Raw genomic sequence first — 27512 nt, forward strand, 5'->3', positions numbered from 1 at the left:
TTCTTTAACTCAGCTTGTTAAACAAGACTAGGCTTCAACACACCATTAAAATACATTTTGTTTTATATCTTATTGGACCACGTGAACCCGTTGGGCCCAAACCTTTCCTGCATTGGTGCAACACCTTCTCCTCCCCCACTCCCCCTCCCTTTCTGCCTCCCTCCACTCCCACCTCCTTCCTGCCTTCCTCCATTCCCCCCTGTCCCTACACCCCCTCCCCCCACTCCATCCCCTTCAACCCTAATTATCACCCCCCTCCCCCTCTCCCTCCACCCCCTCCTTCCCTCCTTCCCCTCCCCCCCACCACTCCATCCTCTTCAACCCCCCTTATCCCCTCCTTCCTTCACCGCCCTCCTCCCCCCCCTCCCCCCTCGCTCCCTCCCTCCCCCCCTCCCTAGGAGATAGATTTAAACTTTAAAATGTGAATAACTTAAAAAATATAACACCAATTCAAATGAAACTTCCTCCATTAGCACTAAAGGGACGACGGTGAGTAAGGTGGGCCTAAAATTTGCACGCTATCATGTACCGTTTTGGCTGTAGTTCAGGAACAAACAAACAGTACATAGATGCAACAAAGCATTAGATTGTCAATGCGAGAATTCTTTGTCAATACCTGGGAGTTTCATCCAACCATTGATTTCCTTTGATTATTGTGGAGGAGACAGCGGTATTGTCGTGGAGGGAGATTAACTCACTGATGTTCCAACATTAACCCTATTTGCATCAAATCTGCAAGCTGTTCTCCGTATCACTGAGGTATAACACTGACTTCTAACGGGCATCATTATCATTTCAAGGTCAGAATTTGAGCTATGAACTACTCTTGGCCGAATATGTTCACAGCTCAAATAATGACCTTGAAATTACATTGGGGCCAAGTTACTCCAGCACTTGGTGCCTTTTTGTTTGTCAGCCAGCATCTGCAGTTCCTTATGTCTACATGTTACTGCTCCATAGCTGAATCTCCTCAAGGTATGCCTACTTTGAAGAAGTTTCCTTCCTCTCTCCCACAGATGTTCTGTGAGACCCTCTCTCTTTGCTCCCCTTCTGATTCTTGAGTCTGAAGAGGGGTCTCCAAAGATGCTGCCCAACCCACTGAGTTACTCCAGCACTTTGTGCCTTTTTTTTAGTACTGGTATGTTATTGTCAGTACTGGTTTATTATTTCCAGTATTGGTATATTATTATCGGGTGCACCAAGATACACTGAAGAGCATTTGTTTGTGTGCTGTCCAGCCAAATCATACTGCATGAGTACAATCAAACCATGTACAGCACGTAGTGCAAGGAGACAAATACCAGAGTACAGAATATAGCCAATTGTCTCAAACCACCTGCTGACTGCTCTCTGACGTTCTCAATGGCCCTTCGCTAATCGTTTTATCCACACGATCCTGACCCACCTTTGCGGGCAGCACGGTGGTGTAGTGGTGGAGCTACTGTCTTACAGCGCCAGACTCCTGGGTTCGATCCTGACTGCGGGTTCTTGTCTGCACTGAGTTTGCCCATTCTACGAGATCTTCAGTTTCCTCCCACACTCCAAAGACGTACAGGTTCGTAGGTTAATTGCCTAGGCATCAATGTAAAATTGTCCCTAGTGCGTGTAGGGTAGTGTTGATGTGCGGGGATCGCTGGTCGGTGCGGACTTAGTGGGCTGAAGGGCCTGTTTCTGTGCTGTATCTCTAAACTAAACTAAACCTTCCCTATGACTTCTTACATACAACAACCTTAAGCAGTGTGCTGACTGGAGTTGCGGGGGGGGGGGGGGGGGGGGGAGGGGAGATATGAAACGTTTCTGCCCTCACTGGCCTCTTACACTGCACACACCCCTGCAGATCATAGAACGTAGAACAGCACAGCAGAGGAACAGGCCGTTTGGCCAACAAAGTCTGTACCAAACATCATGTGTAGGAAGTGAACTGCACGGGCTGCTTCAAACCAAAGATAGACACGAAATGCTGGAGTAACTCAGCGGGACAGGCAGCATCTCTGGATAGAGGGGATGGGTGACGTTTCGGGTCGAGACCCTTCTTCAAACATAACGGCAAGTTAAACTAATCTCATCTGCCTACATATCATCCAATTGTATCCATTCACAGCGTATCAATGCGCCCGCCACCGTCTGTGCAAAACAACCTCACCCTGTATCATTTCCCGCAGCTTTGGTTTGCTGCACATACACAGTGTGAATTAATGTGCGTAATACCCACTTTTCTAGCATCTTGACACATTTCCAATGATTTGTGTATAATTTATATTTTTCCAAGATCAAAAACAATTATCCGAGGCAGTCTGCACATTTCATCTTGAAAGCCATGTCCAAAACGTCTAATAATTATCTGCCTTCAGAAATATAATTATTCACATAAGAAAAATGCTAATTTTTGTCGAGTTTTTACTTCCAGGTCACTGAGGTCATTAATTAATTAACGATAGAAAGCGTTAGATTTCATCAGCCAGTACCACAGGGAGTCACAATTGTGAAAATCTTATTTTACAAATAATTGAAGAGCTTTCTTTCAGCTCTAGAAATGAAAGAGTGGTAAAGGAGTGTGTCAGACTTTAAAGTCCACTCATTCATGAAATCTGGATCCGACCCGACACATCGTCTGTCTATTCCCTCCACAGATACTGCCTGACCCACTGAGTTCCTCCAGCAGTTTGTGCTTTGCTTAAGATTCCAGCATCTGCAGTTTTTTTGTCTCCATTTTACTGTCTACTTTAAAGAAGTTCTCTCTCTGATCTGTGTTCTGTGAGACCTTCTCTCACTAGTCTCAAGAAGGGTCCAGACCCAAAACGTTCAACTCCATCCACAGATGCTGCCTGACCTGCTGAGTTGCTCTAGCACTTTGTGTTTTGCATGAAATGTGGATGGTTGTTGCCGATCCATATATATCCAATGAACAGAGTGTGTCGTGAGCTTCGATCAAAGGATCACCTAGATCGGTGAACCTGGAATCACATTCAATCTGGAAATCCTAAAGTTGAGAGACACTCTTCCGTTAAAAACACAAATGAATCAGTGATGTTTACACAACTTTTCATGGTTATGATTATTGATTCTGTTTCTGCCAAATTTCAAATTGATTTAATCATGCAAACCATTTAAAAGAATTTAAATATTTAAACTATTTAAATAGTTGCATTGCACAATTGAACTATTGCATTGATGGAAATGCCAAAGACTAGATGGCATATCTTGAAGGAGAAAGTTTAAAGGAGATGTGTGGGGAAAGTTTTTTTTAACAGGGAAGGTGGTGGGTGCATGGAACATGCTGCCTGGGGTAATGGTGGTGGTAGATATGATAGTGGCATTTAAGAGTTTTTAGATCGCCACATGGATATGCAGGGAATGGAGGGACGTAGATCAAATGCAACCAAATGAGATTCATTTATCTTGTCATCATGATGAGCATGGACATTACGGGCTGAAAGGTCTATTCCTGCACTGTACTTTTCTATGTTCAATGATGGAACTTAAATAAAAGCCTCGAGACATCTAGCCCAGACCTCTGGAGACAACCACAGTGGTGGCATCATGGCGCAGCGGTAGAGTTGCTGCCCTACAGCGCCAGAGACCCAGATTCAATCCTGACCACGGGTGCAGTCTGTGTGGAGCTTCGGCCTGTAATCGCGTGGATTTTTGCCGGGAGCTCCAGTGTCCTCCCACATTCCAAAGATGTGCGGATTTGTCGGTTTATTGGCTTCGGTAAATTTTTGGGTGTCTGTTGGATAGAACTAGTGATCGTTGGTCAGCATGGACTCGGTGGGCTGAAGGGCATGTTTCAATGGTGTATCTCTAAAATGAAAACTAAAGAAACTAAACCATGCAATGTTACTACATCTGCACAACTCATTCTAGTGAGTGTGCTTCAATACTTCCGTTTTCCATCTGTTGGCAAATTTCAACAGATTACCTGTTACGGTAAAGAGTTTCCATGAAATAACTTCCAGACCAGGCAAGATTCAATCTTACGCTTGGAGATTCAATCTCCAAATTTCACATGCATAGGAACTCACATCAAAGTTTTAATAAAAGCCTTCAATTGCCAAGAATTCACTAGGGCAGGCAGCATCTCTGGAGAACCTTCGACCCTTCTTCAGACCCAACTCGAAATGTCACATCCTCATTCTCCAGAGATGCTGCCTGCCTTGCAGAGTTACTCCAGCACTTTGTGTTTTTTTTAAATATAAACCAGTATCTGCAATTACTTATTTCTGTCAAGAATTCACTGACTGTCAGTCAGTGAAGGTCGGAGAGCAGGAGCAAGGACGACCGTTGGCTGGAAGTAAGTAAGTGTTAATTTGCAGGCGATAAGACAGTTTAAAAAGAGCGCCAAAGGGACGCTAGCAGGCAATCAGTGAAGCACATACCTCCAAGCTCGTCAGGAAGGCAGGATAGAAGTGAGTACGTGGGTTGGCTGATCAATTACATTAGAATTTTGGTAAATTGGCCAATTAGGTAATTTAGAGACTGATATTAACAAGGCTTGCACAAGGGGTGCAGCCCTGTTGACAATAGACAATAGGTGCAGGAGTAGGCCATTCAGCCCTTCGAGTCACCACCACCATTCAATGTGATCATGGCTGATCACTCTCAATCAGTACCCCGTTCCTGCCTTCTCCCCATACCCCCTCACTCCGCTAACCTTAAGAGCTCTATCCAGCTCTCTCTTGAAAGCATCCAACGAACTGGCCTCCACCGCCTTCTGAGGCAGAGAATTCCACACCTTCACCACTCTCTGACTGAAAAAGTTCTTCCTCATCTCCGTTCTAAATGGCCTACCCCTTATTCTTAAACTGTGGCCCCTTGTTCTGGACTCCCCCAACATTGGGAACATGTTTCCTGCCTCCAATGTGTCCAATCCCCTAATTACCTTATATGTTTCAATAAGATCCCCCCTCATCCTTCTAAATTCCAGTGTATACAAGCCTAATTGCTCCAGCCTTTCAACATACGACAGTCCCGCCATTCCGGGAATCAACCTAGTTAACCTACGCTGCACGCCCTCAATAGCAAGAATATCCTTCCTCAAATTTGGAGACCAAAACTGCACACAGTACTCCAGGTGCAGTCTCACCAGGGCCCGGTACAACTGTAGAAGGACCTCTTTGCTCCTATACTCAACTCCTCTTGTTACGAAGGCCAACATTCCATTGGCTTTCTTCACTGCCTGCTGTACCTGCATGCTTCCTTTCAGTGACTGATGCACTAGGACACCCAGATCTCGTTGAACATCCCCTCTTCCTAACATGACACCATTCAGATAATAATCTGCCTTTCTATTCTTACTTCCAAAGTGAATAACCTCACACTTATCTACATTAAACTGCATCTGCCATGTATCCGCCCACTCACACAACCTGTCCAAGTCACCCTGCAGTCTTATTGCATCTTCCTCACAATTCACACTACCCCCCAGCTTAGTATCATCTGCAAATTTGCTAATGGTACTTTTAATCCCTTCATCTAAGTCATTAATGTATATCGTAAATAGCTGGGGTCCCAGCACCGAACCTTGCGGTACCCCACTGGTCACTGCCTGCCATTCCGAAAGGGACACATTTATCCCCACTCTTTGCTTTCTGTCTGTCAACCAATTTTCTATCCATGTCAGTACCCTACCCCCAATACCATGTGCTCTAATTTTGCCCACTAATCTCCTATGTGGGACCTTGTCGAAGGCTTTCTGAAAGTCGAGGTACACCACATCCACTGACTCTCCCCAGTCAATTTTCCTAGTTACATCCTCAAAAAATTCCAGTAGATTTGTCAAGCATGATTTCCCCTTCGTAAATCCATGCTGACTCGGGATGATCCTGTTACTGCTATCCAAATGCTCAGCAATTTCGTCTTTTATAATTGACTCCAGCATCTTCCCCACCACTGATGTCAGACTAACTGGTCTATAATTACCCGTTTTCTCTCTCCCTCCTTTCTTAAAAAGTGGGATAACATTTGCTATCCTCCAATCCACAGGAACTGATCCTGAATCTATAGAACATTGAAAAATGATCTCCAATGCTTCCACTATTTCTAGAGCCACCTCCTTAAGTACCCTGGGTTGCAGACCATCAGGCCCTGGGGATTTATCAGCCTTCAGTCCCATCAGTCTACCCAAAACCATTTCCTGCCTAATGTGGATTTCCTTCAGTTCCTCCATCACCCTAGGTTCTCCGGCCCCTAGAACATTTGGGAGATTGTGTGTATCCTCCTCAGTAAACACAGATCCAAAGTAACGGTTTAACTCGTCTGCCATTTCTTTGTTCCCCATAATAAATTCCCCTGCTTCTGTCTTCAAGGGACCCACATTTGCCTTGACTATTTTTTTCCTCTTCACGTACCTAAAAAAACTTTTGCTATCCTCCTTTATATTATTGGCTAGTTTACCCTCGTACCTCATCTTTTCTCCCCGTATTGCCTTTTTAGTTAACTTTTGTTGCTCTTTAAAAGAGTCCCAATCCTCTGTCTTCCCACTCTTCTTTGCTATGTTATACTTCCTCTCCTTAATTTTTATGCTGTCCTTGACTTCCCTCATCAGCCACAGGTGTCTCTTACTCCCCTTAGAGTCTTTCCGCCTCTTTGGGATAAATTGATCCTGCAACCTCTGCATTATTCCCAGGAATACCTGCCATTGCTGTTCTACCGTCTTCCCTGCTAGGGCCTCCTTCCAGTCAATTTTGGCCAGCTCCTGCCTCATGCCTCTGTAATCCCCTTTGCTATACTGTAATACCGACACTTCCGATTTTCCCTTCTGCCTTTCCATTTGCAGAGTAAAACTTTTCATGTTGTGATCACTGCCTCCTAATGGCTCTTTTACCTCTAGTCCCCTTATCAGATCAGGATCATTACACAACACTAAATCCAGAATTGCCTTCACCCTGGTAGGCTCCAGTACAAGCTGTTCTAAGAATCCATCTCGAAGGCACTCTACAAACTCTCTTTCCTGGGGTCCATTTCCAACCTGATTTTCCCAGTCTACCTGCATGTTGAAATCTCCCATAACCACCGTAGCATTACATTTGTGACACGCCAATTTTATCTCCTGATTCAACTTGCACCCTATGTCAAGGCTACTGTTTGGGGGCCTATAGATAACTCCCATTAGGGTCTTTTTACCCTTACAATTCCTCATTTCTATCCATACTGATTCAACATCTCCTGATTCTATGTCACCTATGAGACCGCACCTGGAGTACTGTGTGCAGTTTTGGTCTCCAAATTTGAGGAAGGATATTCTATGAGGGAAGTGCCCTGTGAGAAAAGTGCGAGCCTTTGGCTGCGAGTCATTGGCGAGGAGGCTGAGGTGAGGAGGCTATGCTTGTTTTTAGACAATAAAGTAATGGCGGGCAAGTTGGTGCAGTGTGTTTTCTGCAGGATGTGGGAAGGTAGGGACACCGCTGGAGCTTCTGGGAGCTACACCTGCAAGAACTGTGTCCAGGTGCAGCTCCTGAATGGACATGTGGTGGAGTTGGAAAAGCAGCTGGAAGACCTCAGGGCCATCCGGGAATGAGAGAGTTTCCTGGACAGGAACTACTGTGAGGCTATCACGCCAAGGGTCCAGGTCGAGCGAAGGTGGGAGATTATAAAAGACGAAATTGCGGTAACAGGATCGTCCCGAGTCAGCATGGATTTACAAAGGGGAAATCGTGCTTGACTAATCTACTGGAATTTTTTGAGGATGTAACTAGGAAAATTGACAGGGGAGAGCCGGTGGATGTGATGTACCTCGACTTTCAGAAAGCCTTTGACAAGGTCCCACATAGGAGATTAGTGGGAAAAATTAGAGCACATGGTATTGGAGGTAGAGTACTGACATGGATAGAAAATTGGTTGAAAGACAGAAAGCAAAGAGTGGGGATAAATGGGTCCCTTTCAGAATGGCAGGCACTGACTAGTGGGGTACCGCAAGGCTCGGTGCTGGGACCACAGCTATTTACAATATACATTAATGACTTGGATGAAGGGATTAAAAGTACCATTAGCAAATTTGCAGATGATACAAAGCTGGGTGGTAGTGTGAACTGTGAGGAAGATGCTACGAGGTTGCAGGGTGACTTGGACAGGTTGTGTGAGTGGGCGGATGCATGGCAGATGCAGTTTAATGTGGATAAGTGTGAGGTTATCCACTTTGGTGGTGAGAATAGGAAGGCAGGGTATTATCTGAATGGTGTCAAGTTAGGAAAAGGGGACGTACAACGAGATCTGGGTGTCCTAGTGCATCAGTCACTGAAAGGAAGCATGCAGGTACAGCAGGCTGTGAAGAAAGCCAATGGAATGTTGGCCTTCATAACAAGAGGAGTTGAGTATAGGAGCAAAGAGGTCCTTCTGCAGTTGTACAGGGCCCTAGTGAGACCGCACCTGGAGTACTGTGTGCAGTTTTGGTCTCCAAATTTGAGGAAGGATATTCTTGCTATTGAGGGCGTTCAGCGTAGGTTTACTAGGTTAATTCCCGGAATGGCGGGACTGTCATATGTTGAAAGACTGGAGCGACTCGGCTTGTATACACTGGAATTTAGAAGTATGAGAGGGGATCTTATCGAAACATATAAGATTATTAAGGGGTTGGACACGTTAGAGGCAGGAAGCATGTTCCCAATGTTGGGGGAGTCCAGAACCAGGGGCCACAGTTTAAGAATAAGGGGTAGGCCATTTAGAACAGAGATGAGGAAAAACTTTTTCAGTCAGAGTGTTGTAAATCTGTGGAACTCTCTGCCTCAGAAGGCAGTGGAGGCCAATTCTCTGAATGCATTCAAGAGAGGGCTAGATAGAGCTCTTAAGGATAGCGGAGTCAGGGGATATGGAGAGAAGGCGGGAACGGGGTACTGATTGAGAATGATGAGCCATGATCACATTGAATGGTAGTGCTGGCTCGAAGGGCCGAATGGCCTACTCCTGCACCTATTGTCTATTGAATTTAGATAAAAGGAAATAATATTGTAAATCATCATCACGCAATTTTTGAATTGCTCCCCGTGACCTCGTGCGTTTTCTCCAAGATCTTCGATTTCCTCCCACAATCCAAAGACGTGCAGGTTTGTAGGTTAATTGGCTTTCTATAAATATAAATTGTCCCTAGTGTGTGTAGGAACGTTTAATGCGCAGGGATTGCTGGTCGGCGTGGACTCTGGGCCAAAGGGCCTGTTTCCGCACTCTAAACTAAACTAAACATTGCTCAACACTAATCACAACCTTACCTCAAACACAATCTGCCATAGACTTTGTATGCCACTACTTATTTCCGTTTGCACAATGATGCCCTAGTTATCTAGTATTATGACTAAATTTTTGTATTATTGATTATTCAATATTTATTGGTGTTATTGTGTGAATATACCTATAAGGGTGCAGCAAGTAAAGATTTCATTGTTCCGCTCCTGGTGCATATGAAAATTGAACACACTTGGCTCCAATCAACCCTCCCCTGTGCTCAACCAGGACTCTCACCCATTTCTCCCCATCCCTCTCCCTCTACCGACATTCATTCCTCTGGCTTCACAAGGCTAAACCCATCTTCGGGTTCTGACCCGAAACATTACCTATTCCTGCCTGACCTGCTGAGTTACTCTAGTAATTTGTGTCTATCTTACGTGCAAACTCCGGACAGACAGCAGCTGAGGTCCTAATGGATTCTGGGTCTCTTCAACTGCACCATTCTGCTGCCCTAAGATGTGCACTCAAGGCCAACCTCTTGGTCTGATACAGTCAACCTGGTGCAGCCAGGGGAATATCAACTTCACATTTACCCCGTCAAACCACTGATGAATTTTGTACATTTCAATAAGATCACACCACTCAAATTTATAAGATCATGAGTATGCATAACCTTCGGCCCACAATCTTCCCAATTTACCACTATCCCCAGAAATCAATTCTGTTTATCCTGGCACCACAGTAACCAGGATGAACAGAATTGATTTCGAGGGGATGGTGGGTTTGCGGTAAATGGGAAGATTAAGCGTGAATTCAGTAAGACGGAATATTGATCAAAATAAATTTTAATCCCTTCCTCTGCCTAATGATTCCAGTCTCCCAATTACTATCTAAAGAGTTAAACACATTGGTTGGTTGTGACTATTGAGGTGCCCTCAACAGATCAGGTCAAACTCCTGTTTTCCACATTAAAGACAAATTTCACAGAAGAATCCTTAAGTAGGCACGTTACCAATTGCAAAGAACTGTTTCGATGCTGAGCCACAAGCCAAGCTGAGTTCATTGTCACATGCACAAGTCCAGTGAGGTACAGGTACAATAACAAAGCTTGCTTGCAGTAACGTCACAGGCACATAGACACAGACAAACGCACAACAACTACATAAAATGCATGTAAAAAGTGTGAACGTAAAATACATGGTGGCAATAAAAAGACACAATACGAGACACAAAAAATCCAAAACTCAATCAGGAGAAAACAAGATCACAATCCTGCAAGAGGTAGATCATTCTGCTCTGTTGTTGAGGTTGGTTTAGACATAACCATGAGACTCCACACTATTCTTGCAATAAATTTGTCAAAGAGTTCATCTTCTATAACAAATAATATTTTAGCCACATGTGTATAGGTTCAACTTTGTAAAGCCTGCATGGGTAAATGCAGTGAAGATAGACTCAAATCTCTCGTTTCATTCCCAGTTGAAGTGCTCTCTGCCAAAGCTCAGTAACGGGCAGTGTCAGTTGTTGCACCCATGGTCTGATAAAAGAGAAATATTTAGTTCTCCTCAACATTAGGTTGGCTTTCCCAAAGCGTTATCATACCAAACGAGAAAGTTTCACTAAAAGAAAATGTTTATTTCTTTGTATTAATGGCATTTGCCAGAGTATGACATTTACACCACAATATTGTAAATTCAATAGAGTCTCGCTGTGGGATCAATATAAAATTTGGTTGGTTATGACAGCATGACTGATGGAATATTGATCAAAAGACTTTTAATCCCCTGCTTTGCCTATGATTCCAGTCACCCAATTACTATCAATAACTAATTCTTGGCATTAACAATTTATGGCTTGCACAATTTTGAGGTTTTGATTTTTGTGGATTGATGATGAGGTCCTGCCCATGTGCAGCGAGCCAATTATGGGTTCAAAATACAGATATTTTACAGCTTACACCCCAGCGTAATGAATATTGACTTCTCCAACATCGTAACCCTTGCTTTCCCTTTCCCTCCATCACTCCCCTTCCCGGTTCTCCGACCAGTCTGACCGTCCCCCTGATTACATTTGTTTTGCCGTCACCTTCTCCTAGCTAACAATGATCCATTCTACATTTTGATCATCTCTTTTGATCTCATTTTCATACCTTACACCTCCTCATCTCCGTCTCCTGACTTTCAGTCTGAGGAAGGGTCTCGACCCGAAACGTCACCCATTCCTTCTATCCAGAGATGCTGCCTGTCCCGCTGAGCTACTCCAACATTTTGTGTCTGTCTTCATTATTTACGACAATCCTACACCACCAACAAGCCAGACAGACAGCATCTCTGGGGAGAAGGAATGGGTGACGTTTTGGGTCGAAACCCCTTCTTCAGACTGGTTAAGGATAAGGGAAATGAGAGATATAGACGATGATGTAGAGAGATAAAGAACAATGAATGAAAGATGTGCAAAAAAGTAACGATGATAAAGGAAACAGGCCATTGTTCGCTGTTGGGTGAAAATGAGAAGCTGGTGTGAGCTGGGTGGGGGAGGGATAGAGAGAGAGGGAATGCCGATGCCACCTGAAGTTGGAGGAATCAATATTCATACCACCAGGCGGTAGGCTGCCCAAGCAAAATTTGAGATGCTGTTCCTCCAATTTGCGTATCCTCACTCTGACAATGGAGAAGGTCAGTGTGGGAATGGGAAGGAGAATTTAAGTGTTTAGCAACCAGGAGATCAGGTAGGTTTAGGCGGATTGAGCAAAGGTGTATGTTTGGTCTCACTGATGTATTCACACTATACTTCAGTACACATCTTGAACAACAGATACAGCAGGTGAGGTTGGAGGAGGTGCAAGTGAACCTCTGCATAACCGGAAAGATTGTCAGGGTCCATAGACAGAGTCGAGGGAGGAGGTAGAGGGACAAGTGTTGCATCATCTGCTGGGGAAGGTACCTGGGGAGGGGGTGGTTTGCGTGGGAAGGGATGAGTTAACCAGGGAGTAGCGGAGGGAACGGTCTCTGCGGAAGGCGTAAAAGGGTGGAGATGGGAAGATGTGGCTGGTGTTGGGATCCCGTTGGAGGTGGCGAAAATTTCAGAGGATTGTGTGGTATGCGACGGCTGATGGGGTGAAAGGTAGGGACTATGGGAACTCTGTCTCTGTTGCGACTAGGGGGAGGGGGAGCAAGAACGGAGCTGCGGGATACTGAGGAGATACGAGTGAGGGCCTCGTCTATGATGGGAGAAGGGAATCCCCGTTCCCTAAAGCATGAGGACATGGAAAGTCAGCGTGGCTTTATGTATGGAAAATTGTGTCTCATGAAGCCAATAGAGTTTTTCAAGGAGATCATTCGGGGGATTGATGAGGACAAGGTAGTGAATGCTGTCTCGATGTACTTTAGCAAGGCCTTCAACAAGGTCCCGCATAATAAGCTGGTCTGGATGGTTTGATCACATGGAAGTGAGTTAACCAATTGGATTCAAAATTTGGTTGCCAGGACGTAGTCAGAGGATAGTTGTGGAGGATTGTTTTTTCCGACTGGAGGCCAGCGGCCACTGATATGTTACTGGGTCCACTGTTCCTTCTATGGTGGCAAGTATAAAAAGTCTATTGGAAGAAAGATTACGAAGAGGTTTCCCATAAGTTGTCCTTTGGAATGTTCTATCCTTTGATGGCCCGCTGACCAAGATTTACTGGCAAGATCCAGGAAGTTTGGAGAATCTGCTATATCAAAAATGCCATAGTGAGCTGTGTATGTCTGTGCGTGATGGTCGGGAAAGATGGGCAGCTGGATGTCTTGAAGTGGTTATGGGGAAGGGTTCACCACTGTCACTAATGTACTGAAGGAATGCGTGAATGCTAATGGATTGTCAGGTTTAGTTTCACCAACTCAACCCGATATTAAAACTGCGTTATCCATGCTTATTCACTGCTGGTGGAACTAAATCAAAATGTTTAAAATCCCTAGTATCACATCAGGTAAATGGTAGAGGTTTGGTGCAGCACAGTGGCGCAGCAGTAGAGTTGCTGACTCACAGCGCCAGAGATCCAGTTTGGATCCTGACCACGGGTGGGGTTCACACGTTCTCCTTGTGACTGCGTGGATTTTCTCCAGGTTCTCTGGTTTCCTCCCACATTTCTCACATCAGGTTTGTAGGTTCATCCTGCGTGAATTGGCCTGAGAGTGGAGGGTAGAACTAGTGATTGTTGGTCGGTGCGGACTCAGTGGGCCACAGGGCCTGTTTCCACTCTGTATCTTTAAAACTAAAAACTAAATTCATTGTTGTTTAACCCTTTGACAAGCTGAAAATGATATCGAACCACCTTCACTTTCTGAAATATTTGTTCCATAAATACATTTGCTGAATTCTTGCAGTTCGCTGCCACCTACTGGAAAACTAGTGAAAGTACACCACTGAGGCAGGGGAGCAGTGTACTAAAGCTTCTACCATGATGGAAGAAGTTGAAATCTAGAAAGATAGAGCTAGTTGCGGTTTGCAAAAGGGAAGTGCTTGGAAGCAAACAAAAACCTAGAGTTACAAACTTGTAACAAACTTGAAACTTACAAAATTCTTAAGCGGTTGGACAGGCTAGATGCAGGAAGATTGTTCCCGATGTTGGGGAAGTCCAGAACAAGGGGTCACAGTTTAAGGATAAGGGGGAAGTCTTTTAGGACCGAGATGAGAAAGTTTTTTTCACACAGAGAGTGGTGAATCTGTGGAATTCTCTGCCACAGAAGGAAGTTGAGGCCAGTTCATTGGCTATATTTAAGAGGGAGTTAGATGTGGCCCTTGTGGCTAAAGGGATCAGGGGGTATGGAGAGAAGGCAGGTACGGGATACTGAGTTGGATGATCAGCCATGATCATATTGAATGGCGGTGCGTACAGGCTCGAAGGGCCGAATGGCCTACTCCTGCACCTATTTTCTATGTTTCTATGTTATGGGGAGTGTAGTTGAGCCGATTCCCACGCTGACTCATTTTGTTCCAGCATTTCCTGTTCTGGTTTCTAATTATCGTGAGTTGCCAAAACCCCAGGTATCGAAAATTTTAACTACGGCAAAGAACGCGCCTCATTTTCTCTTCACTTTCACTTTTGGCAAAACCAAAAGATAAAATGCCTGCCTGATGATCGTGGTGGCACGGTGGCACGGTGGCGCAGTGGTAGAGTTGCTGCCTCACAGCGCCAGAGACCCAGATTGGATCCTGACTACAGGTGTTGTCTATGTGAAGTCATAGAGTGATAACGGTGTGGAAACAGGTCCTTTGGCACTTCTTGCCCACACCGACCGACATGTCCCAGCTACATAGAAACATAGAAAATAGGTGCAGGAGTAGGCCATTCGGCCCTTCGAGCCTGCACCGCCATTCAATATGATCATGGCTGATCATCCAGCTCAGTAGCCTGTACCTGCCTTCTCTCCATACCCCCTGATCCCTTTAGCAAAAAGGGCCACATCTAACTCCCTCTTAAATATAGCCAATGAACTGGCCACAACTACCTTCTGTGACAGAGAATTCCACAGACTCACCACTCTCTGTGTGAAGAAATGTTTTCTCATCTCGGTCCAAAAAGACTTCCCCCTTATCCTTAAGCTGTGACCCCTGGTTCTGGACTCCCACAACATCGGGAACAATCTTCCCGCATCTAGCCTCTCCAACCCCTTAAGAATTTTATATGTTTCTATAAGATCCCCCCTCAGTCTTCTAAATTCCAGCGAGTACAAGCCCAGTCTATCCAGTCTTTCCTCATATGAAAGTCCCGCCATCCCAGGGATCAATCTAGTGAACCTTCTCTGTACTCCCTCTAAGGCAAGAACGTCTTTCCTCAGGTTAGGAGACCAAAACTGTACACATTATCCAGGTGCGGTCTCACCAAGGCCCTGTACAACTGCAGCAGAACCTCCCTGCTCCTAAACTCAAATCCTCTTGCTATGAATGCCAACATACCATTCGCTTTCTTCACTGCCTGCTGCACCTGCATGCTTGCTTTCAATGACTGGTGCACCATGACACCCAGGTCACGTTGCATCTCCCCTTCTCCCAATCGGTTACCATTCAGGTAATACTCTGCTTTCCTGTTCTTGCCGCCAAAGTGGATAACCTCACATTTATCCACATTATATTGCATCTGCCATGCATTTGCCCACTCGCCTAATCTATCCAAGTCACTCTGCAGCCTCCTAGCATCCTCCTCGCAGCTAACACTGCCACCCAGCTTCGTGTCATCCGCAAACTTAGAGATGTTGCATTCAATTCCCTCGTCCAAATCATTAATATACACTGTAAATAACTGGGGTCCCAGCACTGAGCCTTGCGGTACCCCACTAGTCACTGCCTGCCATTCCGAAAAGGACCCGTTTATTCCTACTCTTTGCTTCCTGTCCACCAACCAATTTTCTATCAACCTCAACACTGAACCCTCAATACCGTGTGCTTTAAGTTTGTACACCAATCTCCTATGTGGGACCTTGTCGAAGGCCTTCTGAAAGTCCAGATATAACACATCGACTGGTTCTCCCTTATCCACTCTACTAGTTACATCCTCGAAAAATTCTATAAGATTCGTCAGACATGATTTGCCTTTGGTAAATCCATGCTGACTTTGTCCGATGATTTCACCACTTTCCAAATGTGATGCTATCACATCTTTAATAACTGACTCTAGCATTTTCCCCACTACCGATGTTAGGCTAACTGGTCTATAATTCCCCATTTTCTCTCTCCCTCCCTTTTTAAAAAGTGGGGTTACATTAGCTACCCTCCAGTCCTCAGGAACTACTCCAGAATCTAAAGAGTTTTGAAAAATTATCACTAATGCATCCACTATTTCTGAGGCTACTTCCTTAAGCACTCTGGGATGCAGCCTATCTGGCCCTGGGGATTTATCTGCCTTTAATCCATTTAATTTACCTAACACCACTTCCTGACTAACCTGGATTTCCCTCAGTACCTCCATCTCATTAGACCCCCGGTCCCCCGCTATTTCCGGCAGACGGTTTATGTCTTCCTTAGTGAAGACAGAACCAAAGTATTTGTTCAATTGGTCTGCCATCTCCTTGTTCCCTATGATCAATTCACCTGTTTCCAACTACAAGGGACCTACATTTGTCTTAACTAATCTTTTTCTCTTGACATATCTATAAAAGCTTTTGCAGTCAGTTTTTATGTTCCTTGCCAGTTTTCCCTCATAATCTATTTTCCCTTTCCTAATTAAGCCCTTTGTCCTCCTCTGCTGGACTCTGAATTTCTCCCAGTCCTCTGGTATGCTACTTTTTCTGGCTAATCTGTATGCTTCATCTTTTGTTTTAATACTATCCTTGATTTCCCTTGTTAGCCACGGATGCACTACCTTTCCTGGTTTGTTCTTTTGCCAAACTGGGATGAACACTTGTTGTAGTTCATCCATGCGACCTTTAAATGCCTTCCATTGCATGTCCACCGTCAACCCTTTCAGCATCAATCGCCAGTCTATCTTGGACAATTCACGCCTCATACCCTCAAAGTTACCTTTCTTGAAGTTCAGAACACTTGTTTCTGTATCGACTTTGTCACTCTCCATCCTAATGAAGAACTCTACCATATTATGATCACTCTTGCCCAAGGGTCCTCGCACTACAAGACTGCTAACTAACCCTTCCTCATTACTCAATACCCAGTCTAGAATGGCCTGTTCTCTCGTTGGTTCCTCGACATGTTGGTTTAGAAAACCATCTCTCAAACATTCCAAGAAATCCTCTTCCTCAGCACCCCTGCCAGTTTGGTTCACCCAATCTATATGTAGATTGAAGTCACCCATTATAACTGCTGCACCTTTAGTGCACGCATTTCTAATTTCCTGCTTGATGCCATCCCCAACCTCACTACTGCTGTTAGGTGGCCTGTACACAACTCCCACTAGCATTTTCTGCCCCTTAGTGTTTCGTAGCTCTACCCATATCGATTCCACTTCCTCCAAGCTAATGTCCTTCCTTTCCACTGCTTTAATCTCCTCTCTAACCAGTAACGCTACCCCACCTCCTTTTCCTTTCTGTCTATCCCGCCTGAATATAGAATATCCCTGGATGTTGAGCTCCCAGCCTTGGTCACCCTGGAGCCATGTCTCCGTAATCCCAACTATATCATAATCATTAATAACTATCTCCACATTTAATTCATCCACCTTATTACGTATACTCCTTGCATTGAGACACAAAGCCTTCAGGCTTGTTTTTACAACTCTCTTACCCCTTATACAATTATGTTGAAAAGTGGCCCTTTTAGATTTTTGCCCTGGATTTGTCTTCCTGCCACTTTTACTTTTCACCTTGCTACCTGTTGCTTCTACCCTCATTTTACACCCCTCTGTCTCTCTGCTCCTGCTCCCATCCCCCTGCCACATTAGTTTAAATCCTCCCCGACAGCACTAGCAAACACTCCCCCTAGGACATTGGTTCCATTCCAGCTCAGGTGCAGACCGTCCTGTTTGTACTGGTTCCACCTCTCCCACAACTGGTTCCAATGTCCTAAACATTTGAATCCCTCCCCCTTGCACCATTTTTCAAGCCACGTATTCATCTGAAATATCCTCCTATTCCTACTCTGACTAGCACGTGGCACTGGTAGTAATCCAGAGATTATTACCTTTGAGGTCCTACTTTTAAGTTTTTCTCCTTGCTCTCTAAATTCACCTTGTAGGACCTCATCCCGTTTTTTACCTAAATCTGGCTGCTCACCCTCCCCCTCCAGAATGTCCTGCAGCCGCTCAGAGATATCCCTGACCCTTGCACCAGGGAGGCAACATACCATCCTGGAGTCTCGTTTGCGGCCGCAGAAACGCCTATCTATTCCCCTTACAATTGAATCCCCTATCACTATAGCCCTTCCACTCTTTTTCCTCCCCTCTTTTGCCGCAGAGCCACCCACGGTGCCATGAACTTGGCTGCTGCTGCCTTCCCCTGATGAGCCATCTCCCCCAACAGTATCCAAAATGGCATATCTGTTTAGGAGGGAGATGACCGCAGGGGACTCCTGCACTACCTGCCTACTGCTACGCTGGCTAGTGGCCACCCGTTTCCTTTCTGTCCGCTTATCTTTTACCTGTGGTGTGGCCAGCTCACTATACGTGCTATCCACGACCTTCTCAGCCTCGTGGATGCTCCAGAATGAGTCCAACCGCGGCTCCAACCGTTCAATGCGGTTTGCCAGGAGCTGCAGCTGGACACACTTCCTGCACACGTAGTCATCAGGGACACCGACAATATCCCTGATGTCCCACATGTTGCAGGATGAGCAATCCACGGGGCCGATCTCACCTGACATGTCTTACCCCCAAATTAAATCAAATCCCTCTTAATCCTTTAAACTGTACCTTTACTAAAAAGCACTGAACCCTTAACTCACTGAACCCTGAACTCACTGAACCCTGAACTAAAAGTACGAACAAAAAGCAGAAATACAACCCCGGGGTTACGCCCAATCAGCTGCTTCCTCTAGTCCGCTTCCACCAATCAGCGGCTTCCTCCAAACCACTTCTTTTAAAGTGTGTGGGAACGTTTTTATCCTGCTCCAACCGCCTCCATATCCTGCTCCAACCGCCTCCAACCGCTCCTGGGCCTCTGTGTGAACAAGCCCCGCGCTGGGTTTTTAAACCTACCGCCCGGACGCTGCTCCAACCGCCTCCAACCGCTTCTGGGCCTCTAGACGTCCCACACGCCTGCATTTGGTCCATATCCCTCCAAACCTGTCCTATCCATGTGCTAACTGCTTCTTAAATGTTGGGGTAGTCCCAGCCTCAACTACCTCCTCTGGCAGTTTGTTCCATACACCCACCACCCTTTGTGTGAAAAAGTTACCCCTCAGATTCTTATTAAATCTTTTCCCCTTCACCTTAAACCTATGTCCTCTGGTCCTAGATTCACCTACTCTGGGCATGAGACTCTGTGCATCTACCTGATCTGTTCCTCTCATGATTTTATACACCTCTTTTAAATCACCTCTCATCCTCCTGCACTCCAGGGAATAGAGTCCCTGCCTACTCAACCTCTCCCTATAGCTCAGACCCTCTACATCCTGGCAACATCCTCATCAATCTTCTCTGTACCCTACCCAGCTTGATAGCATCATTCCTAACACGGTGCCCAGAACTGAACACAATTATTTAACAATAATAAATGCAGTCTCACCAACATCTTATACATTGTATATACAGTTTGCACATTCTCGCTGTGACTGCGTGGGTTTTCTCCAGGTGCTCCGGTTTCCTCCCACATTTTAAAGTCATGCAGGTTTGTAGGCCGAGTGGTAGAATCTGGGTGGAACTGATGACAATATGGAGAAAATAATGTTGGATTAGATTAGTGTAGGTTTCGTGTAGATGGATGGTTGAAGGCCAGTGTGGAGATGGTGGGCCAAAGATTCAGTTTCTGTTTTATCTCTCTCTCTCTCCCCCTCTCTGTTGCTCTCTCTCTCTCTCTCTCTCTCTCTCTCTCCCCCTCTCTGTTGCTCTCTCTCTCCCTCTCTGTTGCTCTCTCTCTCCCTCTCTGTTGCTCTCTCTCTCCCTCTCTGTTGCTCTCTCTCTCCCTCTCTGTTGCTCTCTCTCTCCCTCTCTGTTGCTCTCTCTCTCCCTCTCTCTCTCCCTCTCTCCCTCCCTCTCTCTCTCTCTCCCTCTCTCCCTCCCTCTCTCTCTACCCCTCTCTCGATGCCAGTTGTTTCCTACCACTTTCAGCCCAACTTCAAAAAGGCTCCTTCCGAACCCTGCAATCTCTGAACTTCAGTACATTTCAAACACTCTCAGATATATAATTACCACATCTACAAATAATTACCTCCAGTACTCACTGTAGGTCAAGTGGTTAGACTGTTGGCTCGTGCTGCTACAGAAAGGATTATGGCTTCGAGCAGATTCTAACAATTATGAATATGTAGATAGATCAATAACAAGCAGGTACATCAGGCAGTTTGTAATTGTGCAGCTCTGCCATGTAAAGAATGGTGCTTTCTGGGGGAAGGAACTGATTTACATCTGTTGTGCAGCAATACTTTCAGCAAGAGTGATGGGTCCATTCAGTTATAAAAATAAATCCCTGGAATGAAACCCAGTGGTAATTTCCATACAGCGTGCTGCTGGTAGAGTGTTGATACTGATAGAAGCATATAAGATTATGATGGCTATACACAGGGTTGATAGTCAGAATCTATTTTTTCCCATGTTAGGGGTTTCACGACCAAGAAGGCATAGGTTTCAAAAGGGTCCTAGTCGGAGGAAGGGCCCCGACCTGAAATATCACCTATCCATGTTGTCCACAGATGCTGCCTGATCCACTGAGTGACTCCAGCTCTTTGTGTACAAGCCGGCATCTGCAGTTACATGTGCCGACATCCAAAAGCATTCATTCTGTTGGAAAACTGGGCTCCAAAAGCAGTTCTGTTTGTCCCTGTTACTCCAGCACTTGGTGTCCTTTTAGGCATAGGTTTCATGTAAAACGGAGGAATTTTAAAGGGGATCTGAAGGTTAAGCTTTTTCCTACACTGAAGGGGTTGATATCTGGAATGTGCTGCCAGAGGGGATGGTGGAGTCAGGTATAGTCACTATGCCCGGGAAACATTCAGAAAGGCATTTAAAGAGTTAAGGCCTAGAAGGATACAGACCGAGAGCAGGCAAATAGGATTAATGTAGATGGGCAAAAAGGTCAGCATGGATGCAGTGGGCCAAAGGGCCTATTTCCGTGGTCTGTACAACTCTATGACGTGCATATTGCAAACCTGAAATCTGGATTGGGATTTTTCTTGTGGAAGAGCCATGGTTTTATTCACTGATCGGGCCCGGGTATTTTGCTTGTTTGGAAATATTTAAGTTCTGTGCCACAGATATACCGCACAGAAACATGCCCTTCTGCACACCAAGTCCGCGTCAATATTTATTGCCCATCTTTAATTGCCCCTGAGAAAGTGATAGTGAGCCACATTCTTGAACCACTGTATCCAAAAGGTGGTGGTCGGCGTGGATTTGGTGGGCTGAGGGGCCTGCTTCCATGTTGTATCTCTAAACTAAAACTAAAACTCCCGACATTGTGTTGAAGTGTATTTGCCACTGGCTCGAAGTATATTTCTCAGAGACACAGAGCAATACGGCACAGAAACTGGCCCTTCGGCCCACCGGATCCACACCAAACACCCATTTCCACTGATCCTGCATTAATTCCAATATTTTGTATTCAGCCCAGATTCTCACAAAACTCCACCGAGGTTCTACCTCTCACCTATGCACCTGGGGCAATTTACAGAGGCCAATTAATCTACCAATTCGCATGTCTTTGGGATGTGGGTTGAAACCGGAGCACCCGGAGGAAAACTGCACTGTCATGGGGAGAACGTGCAAACTCCACTCCGACTGCACCTGAGGTCTGGTTCGAACCTGGGTCTCGGGCGCTGTGAGGCAGCAGCTCTACCAGCTGCGCCACTGTGGAAGGCAGAAAGGACCGAGTTCCCTTTCATAGCATGACTCTGACTGGAGCTTTCTGCCAGACTGAAGATTCATCAAAGTCTAATCAAATATAATTCGACCAAAGCCCAGAGAAAAACCTCTTCAATCATTTGATTCACAGAGGAAAACCCACTGCCAGTTTTAGCCAAACAAAAAACTTAATTTTGATTAGCAACATTTCGAAATAATTGCTCAAAAATCAACATCACTGCGGAAGAAATTAATCTCAACCTCACCAATGCAACCCAATGGTATTCAAAACCTCACTTTAATTTGCCGTACTAATTTGCAGCCTCTCAGCTGAATATTAATCGTTAACGTTTGAAGTGTAAGCCCGTGAATTTGATGAAATTACTGTGACACCGTGTTGCCCGGGACATGAGCTGGTATTGGGCCAATATTCTGCTATTCCTGAGCAGATACAGAAGAGATTGCAGCATTCTGTGTTGGAAGGAACTGCAGATGCTGGTTTAAATCGAAGATAGACACATTATGCTGGAGTAACTCAGCGGGACAGGCACCATCTCGAGAGAAGGAATGGGTGACGTTTCGGGTCGAGACACCTTCTTCACTGTCTGAAGAAGGGTCTCCACCTGAAACGTCACCCATTCCTTCTCTCTGGAGATGCTGCCTGTCCCGCTGAGTTACTCCAACATTTTGGGTCAATCTCTGCAGCATTCTGTGATGTTTTCAATGGAGTGGCCAGGCAATGTGGAAGTTTTAACCCGATTGCTTTTTGTCAGCAGTTCCTGACAAGCAGACACACAAACCTAGTAAGACTGTCAGTCAGAGTGACTTTCTAATGGCTGGTGTGAAGGCTAACAATGCATCAATTAAAGCCACTTTGCACCATATGGCCAAAGCAAATCCTGTGTAGAATTCATTAGCAACGGAACTGCAGAACCTGTTGCAAATAATTCTGTTGCAAAACATAATAATGACATTAGTGCAATAATGTTATTTCTTTTTAATCTAATCATAGTTGGAAACAAGGATATCCATCACATGCTGATGCTGTAAAACGTGCCAACGGATCTCGTTGGCTTGAAAGAAATTGCTTCCCTAATTAATTGTCTGATCTTACAAAGCAACACACGAGTATTTAGCAGTGGTTGACGTACTCTCCTGACCTGCCTCTGTTGTCGAGTAGGTGATTCATTTCAGCTTAGCCGACATATATCTATGTGCAGAATTCCCCTGCCAACAATAACATATGCTGGGCAATTTCCAATATCTCCATCCACAATAGCACTGAAGAATCTTTCATTAGAAAACGTCTGAGATAAAATTCCTCCCTTCAGACTGCCTGACAAATCTAAATGCACTGGAACAAAATACTATCCGAAAAATGTTCCAAAAAAAAAAGCATGTCCCTTTACAATATTTAGAATCCTCTCACAGTTAGACTTTATTGCCTTCCATCACTGTAGGAATGTGTGGAAATTGCTGTGGTGGATGTTTATGTTAACTTTTATGTAGCTGTGTGACCTGTTGCTTTTTTTAGTGTGGCTGTATGGTAATACGAATATCCCTGTACCTTAATTGGTACAGTGACAATTAAAGACCCTTTGAAACCCTTTGAAACAATGCAGAAGAGAACAGGGGCGGCACAGTGGTGCAGCAGTAGAGTTGCTGCCTTACAGCGCCAGAGACCCAGGTTTGATCCCGACTTTGGGTGCTGTCTGTACGGACTTTGTACGTTCTCCCCGTGACCTGCGTGGGGTTTTCTCCGGGCGCTCCGGCTTCCTCCCACACTCCATAGACGTACAGGTATGTAGGTTCATTGGCTTCTGTAAAATAGTGTGCGGGGATCGCTGGTCGGCATGGACTTGGTGGGCCGAAGGGCCTGTTTCCGCGCTCTATTTCTAAACCAAACTAAAACTAAAGTTGCTTTATATTTAAATCGTTGACAATTATGTAAAACACCTTTCATTTATGTTGTTAAAACACACAGCATTCTTTCACTTTTAAAGATGGCACTTACTGTTAAAATGATCTTGTTAATCTTGTTAAAATGCTCTTCACATATGAAGCCATTTCGAGGAAAGAACAAGGTTATCTGTCAGAATTATTTGGATCAATTTAATTTGGATCAATTTAATCAAGATATTCATACTTAGCTCTTCACACCACCCTGTTGAACCCCGAGAGGAATCAACCTGTTTCACTCAATTAAATGTTTTGTCAGCAGTTAAGTTGAAAACCATAGCTGGGTTTGCTTTTAATTACATTTGCAAAATAACTAATATCTCTGTACAGCAGAAGAGATCAGCCTGCAATGGAGTCACACAGCTGCCCAGCAAGGAAACAGGCCCTTCAGCCCACCTTGTCCATGCTGACCAAGTCAGCATATTGGTCCAGACTATTTGCCTGCATTTGGCTCATGGCCCTCTCTTCCCATTCTATCGATATATCTGTCCAAATGTCTTTTAAAAGTCAAAATTGAATCCACTTCTGCAGCTTCCTCTGGAAGCTCATTCCAAATACGGACTACCCGACTGAACAAAAAAGTTGCCCCTGGGGGTTCATAGAAACATAGAAATTAGGTGCAGGTTTAGGCCATGCGGCCCTTCGAGCCAGCACCGCCATTCACCATGATCATGGCTGATCTTTCTCTTAAATAACTCCCCTCCACCTGAAGCCCATGTCCTCTTGTTTTAGAATCCTCTTCCCTGGCAAAAAGACTTTGAGTGTTCACTTTATCCATGGCCCATCATGATCTTATGATCCTCAATAAGTTCATCCCTCAGCATCCTACTTTCCGAAGCAAAAAATCCGAGCCTACCCAACCTTTCCTGACAACTCAAGACTGCACGTTCGAACGATATCCTGGTGAATCTCTTCTGTGTCCTCTCAAACTTCATTTCCAATAGATGAAGTTTCATCTTATTTCATTGTGGTTTCTTTTGATTGATACTGTAGGAAAAAAAACACAAAGCAGGGAATGCAACACAGAAATGTACACAGAATAAATAACTACCTTAGCAAGTGACCGGACAATTGGGCTCTCCATGATTCCTCTCAGGAAGAGCAAGTCTAGATCCTTGGCTCCAGTAGAGTTTGGTAAGTCATTCAAGTTGTCCAGTACCTGCTGCATAGCTGTGGAGAGAACAAAGTGTACATCTCAGTTTGGAAGTTTCTACGTATGGAAACCATGAAACATCTTTAACAGCACAGCGGCACAGCTGGTAGAACTGCTGACTCGCCACGCCAGAGACCCGGTTTCGACATTGGATGCTGTCTGTGTGGAGTTTGCACGTTCGCCTGGTGAACGTGTAGATTTCCACAGGCTGCTCCGTTTCCCCCCCACATCCCAACAATATGGGGGCTTGTGCCGCTGTAAACATTGCCCCTACCGTGTGGGAAGTGGATGAGAAAGGGAAAAAGCACAGAACTAGTGAGAACTAGTTCTCACTTGCCGAACAAGGCAGCGGTAGAGTTGCTGCCTTACAGCGAATGCAGCGCCGGAGACCCAGGTTCGATCCTGACTACGGGCGCCGTCTGTATGGAGTTTGTACGTTCTCCCCGTGACCTGCGTGGGTTTTCTCCGAGATCTTCGGTTTCCTCCCACACTCCAAAGACGTACAGGTATGTAGGTTAATTGGCTGGGCAAATGTAAAAATTGTCCCTAGTGGGTGTAGGATAGTGTTCGTGTGCGGGGATCGCTGGGCGGGGCGGACCCAGTGGGCCGAAGGGCCTGTTTCTGCGCTGTATCTCTAAATCTAAATCTAAAAACTAGTTGTTGGTCAGCATGGACTCGGTGGGCCGAAGGGCCCGTTTTCATGAGGCATCACTAAACCAAACCAAACCAAAGAAAGGATGAATACGGATTAATTGGTCAATCGCAGGGCCTGATACCCAAGCACAATGAATACAAAGTCTTTAGTTGAGTTGTACTTCTCAAAAAGAGTGACGTCAACTATCTCCTATAATTATTTTGAAGGTTGTACCTATGCAACTTTTTTTTTTTTTAATCACTTTCTTAGCACCTTTTACATAACAAGCGGAACATTTTGGAGGACATGAGGAGAAGGGGTACAGAGGGGACCAAAGGTATAGAGGAATTGAAAAAAATAATTTGCGAGAGGATCGGGGCTCTGAGAAAGGAATCCCAAAACATTGCAACCCATTACAAAATATTGGAACAGAAGGAGCAGGGAAAAGGATTGCAACTTGGGAGTGGATGACTGACTCTCCCACTGTGACTGGAGGAAATGAAAGGTTAGTCAGGATGTCTTGGAGACATTTGCAAAATGCCTTAAGGCTTAAGGTCATTAATCAAGGAAGATTTAAGGGCGATAAATACAATTGGCAATTAATGAGACATTGCCCTTGGGGGGACTGATGTAGGAATGTTGTTTTTTTAGGTTTAGAGATGCAGCATTGAAACAGGCCCTTCGGCCCACTGAGCTCGCGCCGACCATCAATCCCCCTTTCAAACTCGTTCCGTGTTATCCCACTTTCTCATGGACTCCCAACACACACACCGACTCTGACACTCACACACATGCATTCACACATACGCACTCACACTGACACACACACACACCAACACACGCAAACTCACACTGACAGACACACACTCGCACTGACACACTCACACACACACACACACACACACACACACACACACACACAAGCACTCATACTGACACTCACACTGACACACACCAACATATGCAAGCTCACACTGACACACAGACACATACACACTCACACTGACAACACACACTGACGCACACACTCAGACACACACACCCTGACACACGCACACTGACACACACACTGACTCACTTACACACACACCCAGACATGCATACTCACACTGACACACACACACGCACTCACAGTCATAGACACACTCATACTGACACACACTTACAGACACACACACACACACACACACTGACACATGCACAAGCACTCACACTGACACACATAGACATGCACACACCCGAACACACACTCACACTGACACACACACACACTGACACACGCACATGCACTCACACACACACACCCGCACGCACAAGTACACACCTTTAAACCCTGTAGACAATTCACTGACTGCCCACAAAGTCCAGTTGTTTGAAGTCCTTTACAGATGGATCATCTGATCCTATAATGAATGCCCTATCGAGAGTTATCCATACTGGCGTTGCTCATGTGGCCCTTGCTACCACGCTTTTGAGTTCAAACTGTTGCGTTGAAATACCACAGAAGGAAATAGAGTTTGTGGAGTTGATGCAGAGTGACCCAAAGCTGATTCAAGGGAATAATAACTGCTGATGTCGAGAAATGAAATGTCCTGATTCAAGAGGTCGCTGGAGCAGAATGTCATCATGGCTGTTACAAGGTCATACGTTTTGCATATAATGTCATGAGGTGTTGTCTTTCTATTAAATGGATAAATAACGAGAGGTGACGAACAGATAATTTGACTGAGACGAGAATGATATCTCCAGCAGCTGGGGTGTAGAGGAGGAATCAGGAGAGAGTTTACCTGCTGTGGCCTGGCAGCACTTGGCAGTGGCAGTCCCCAGCAGCAGTTCACATTGACGATGCCGGACAAGGGGTTGCCCTGATCCCACATCGTGGCACTGTGCTGCCGAACCGCTGCTCCAGTCCTTCACACACCCGGCTACAGGCAAACACACACCCACACCCGGCTACACAGGCAAACACACTCCCACACCCGGCTACACAGGCAAACACACTCCCACACCCGGCTACACAGGCAAACACACTCCCACACCCGGCTACACAGGCAAACACACTCCCACACCCGGCTACACAGGCAAACACACTCCCACACCCGGCTACACAGGCAAACACACTCCCACACCCGGCTACACAGGCAAACACACTCCCACACCCGGCTACACAGGCAAACACACTCCCACAC

At 45.4% G+C, this 27512-nt stretch overlaps 1 protein-coding gene across 10 annotated transcripts in view; it reads right to left on the reverse strand.

The window, feature by feature from the left end:
- mpp2b (MAGUK p55 scaffold protein 2b) overlaps positions 1-27512 on the reverse strand; it is a 466432-nt gene that overhangs the window by 66658 nt on the left and 372262 nt on the right. For all 10 annotated transcript variants that reach the window (XM_078424664.1, XM_078424659.1, XM_078424665.1 and 7 more), the window contains one exon: positions 24588-24706. In XM_078424664.1, coding sequence (XP_078280790.1) covers positions 24588-24706 — 119 coding nt within the window. The remainder of the gene's footprint in view (positions 1-24587; positions 24707-27512) is intronic.

The sequence above is a fragment of the Rhinoraja longicauda genome, chromosome 29 (assembly GCF_053455715.1).
Source record: "Rhinoraja longicauda isolate Sanriku21f chromosome 29, sRhiLon1.1, whole genome shotgun sequence".
In the NCBI taxonomy this organism is placed as follows: Eukaryota; Metazoa; Chordata; class Chondrichthyes; order Rajiformes; family Arhynchobatidae; genus Rhinoraja; species Rhinoraja longicauda.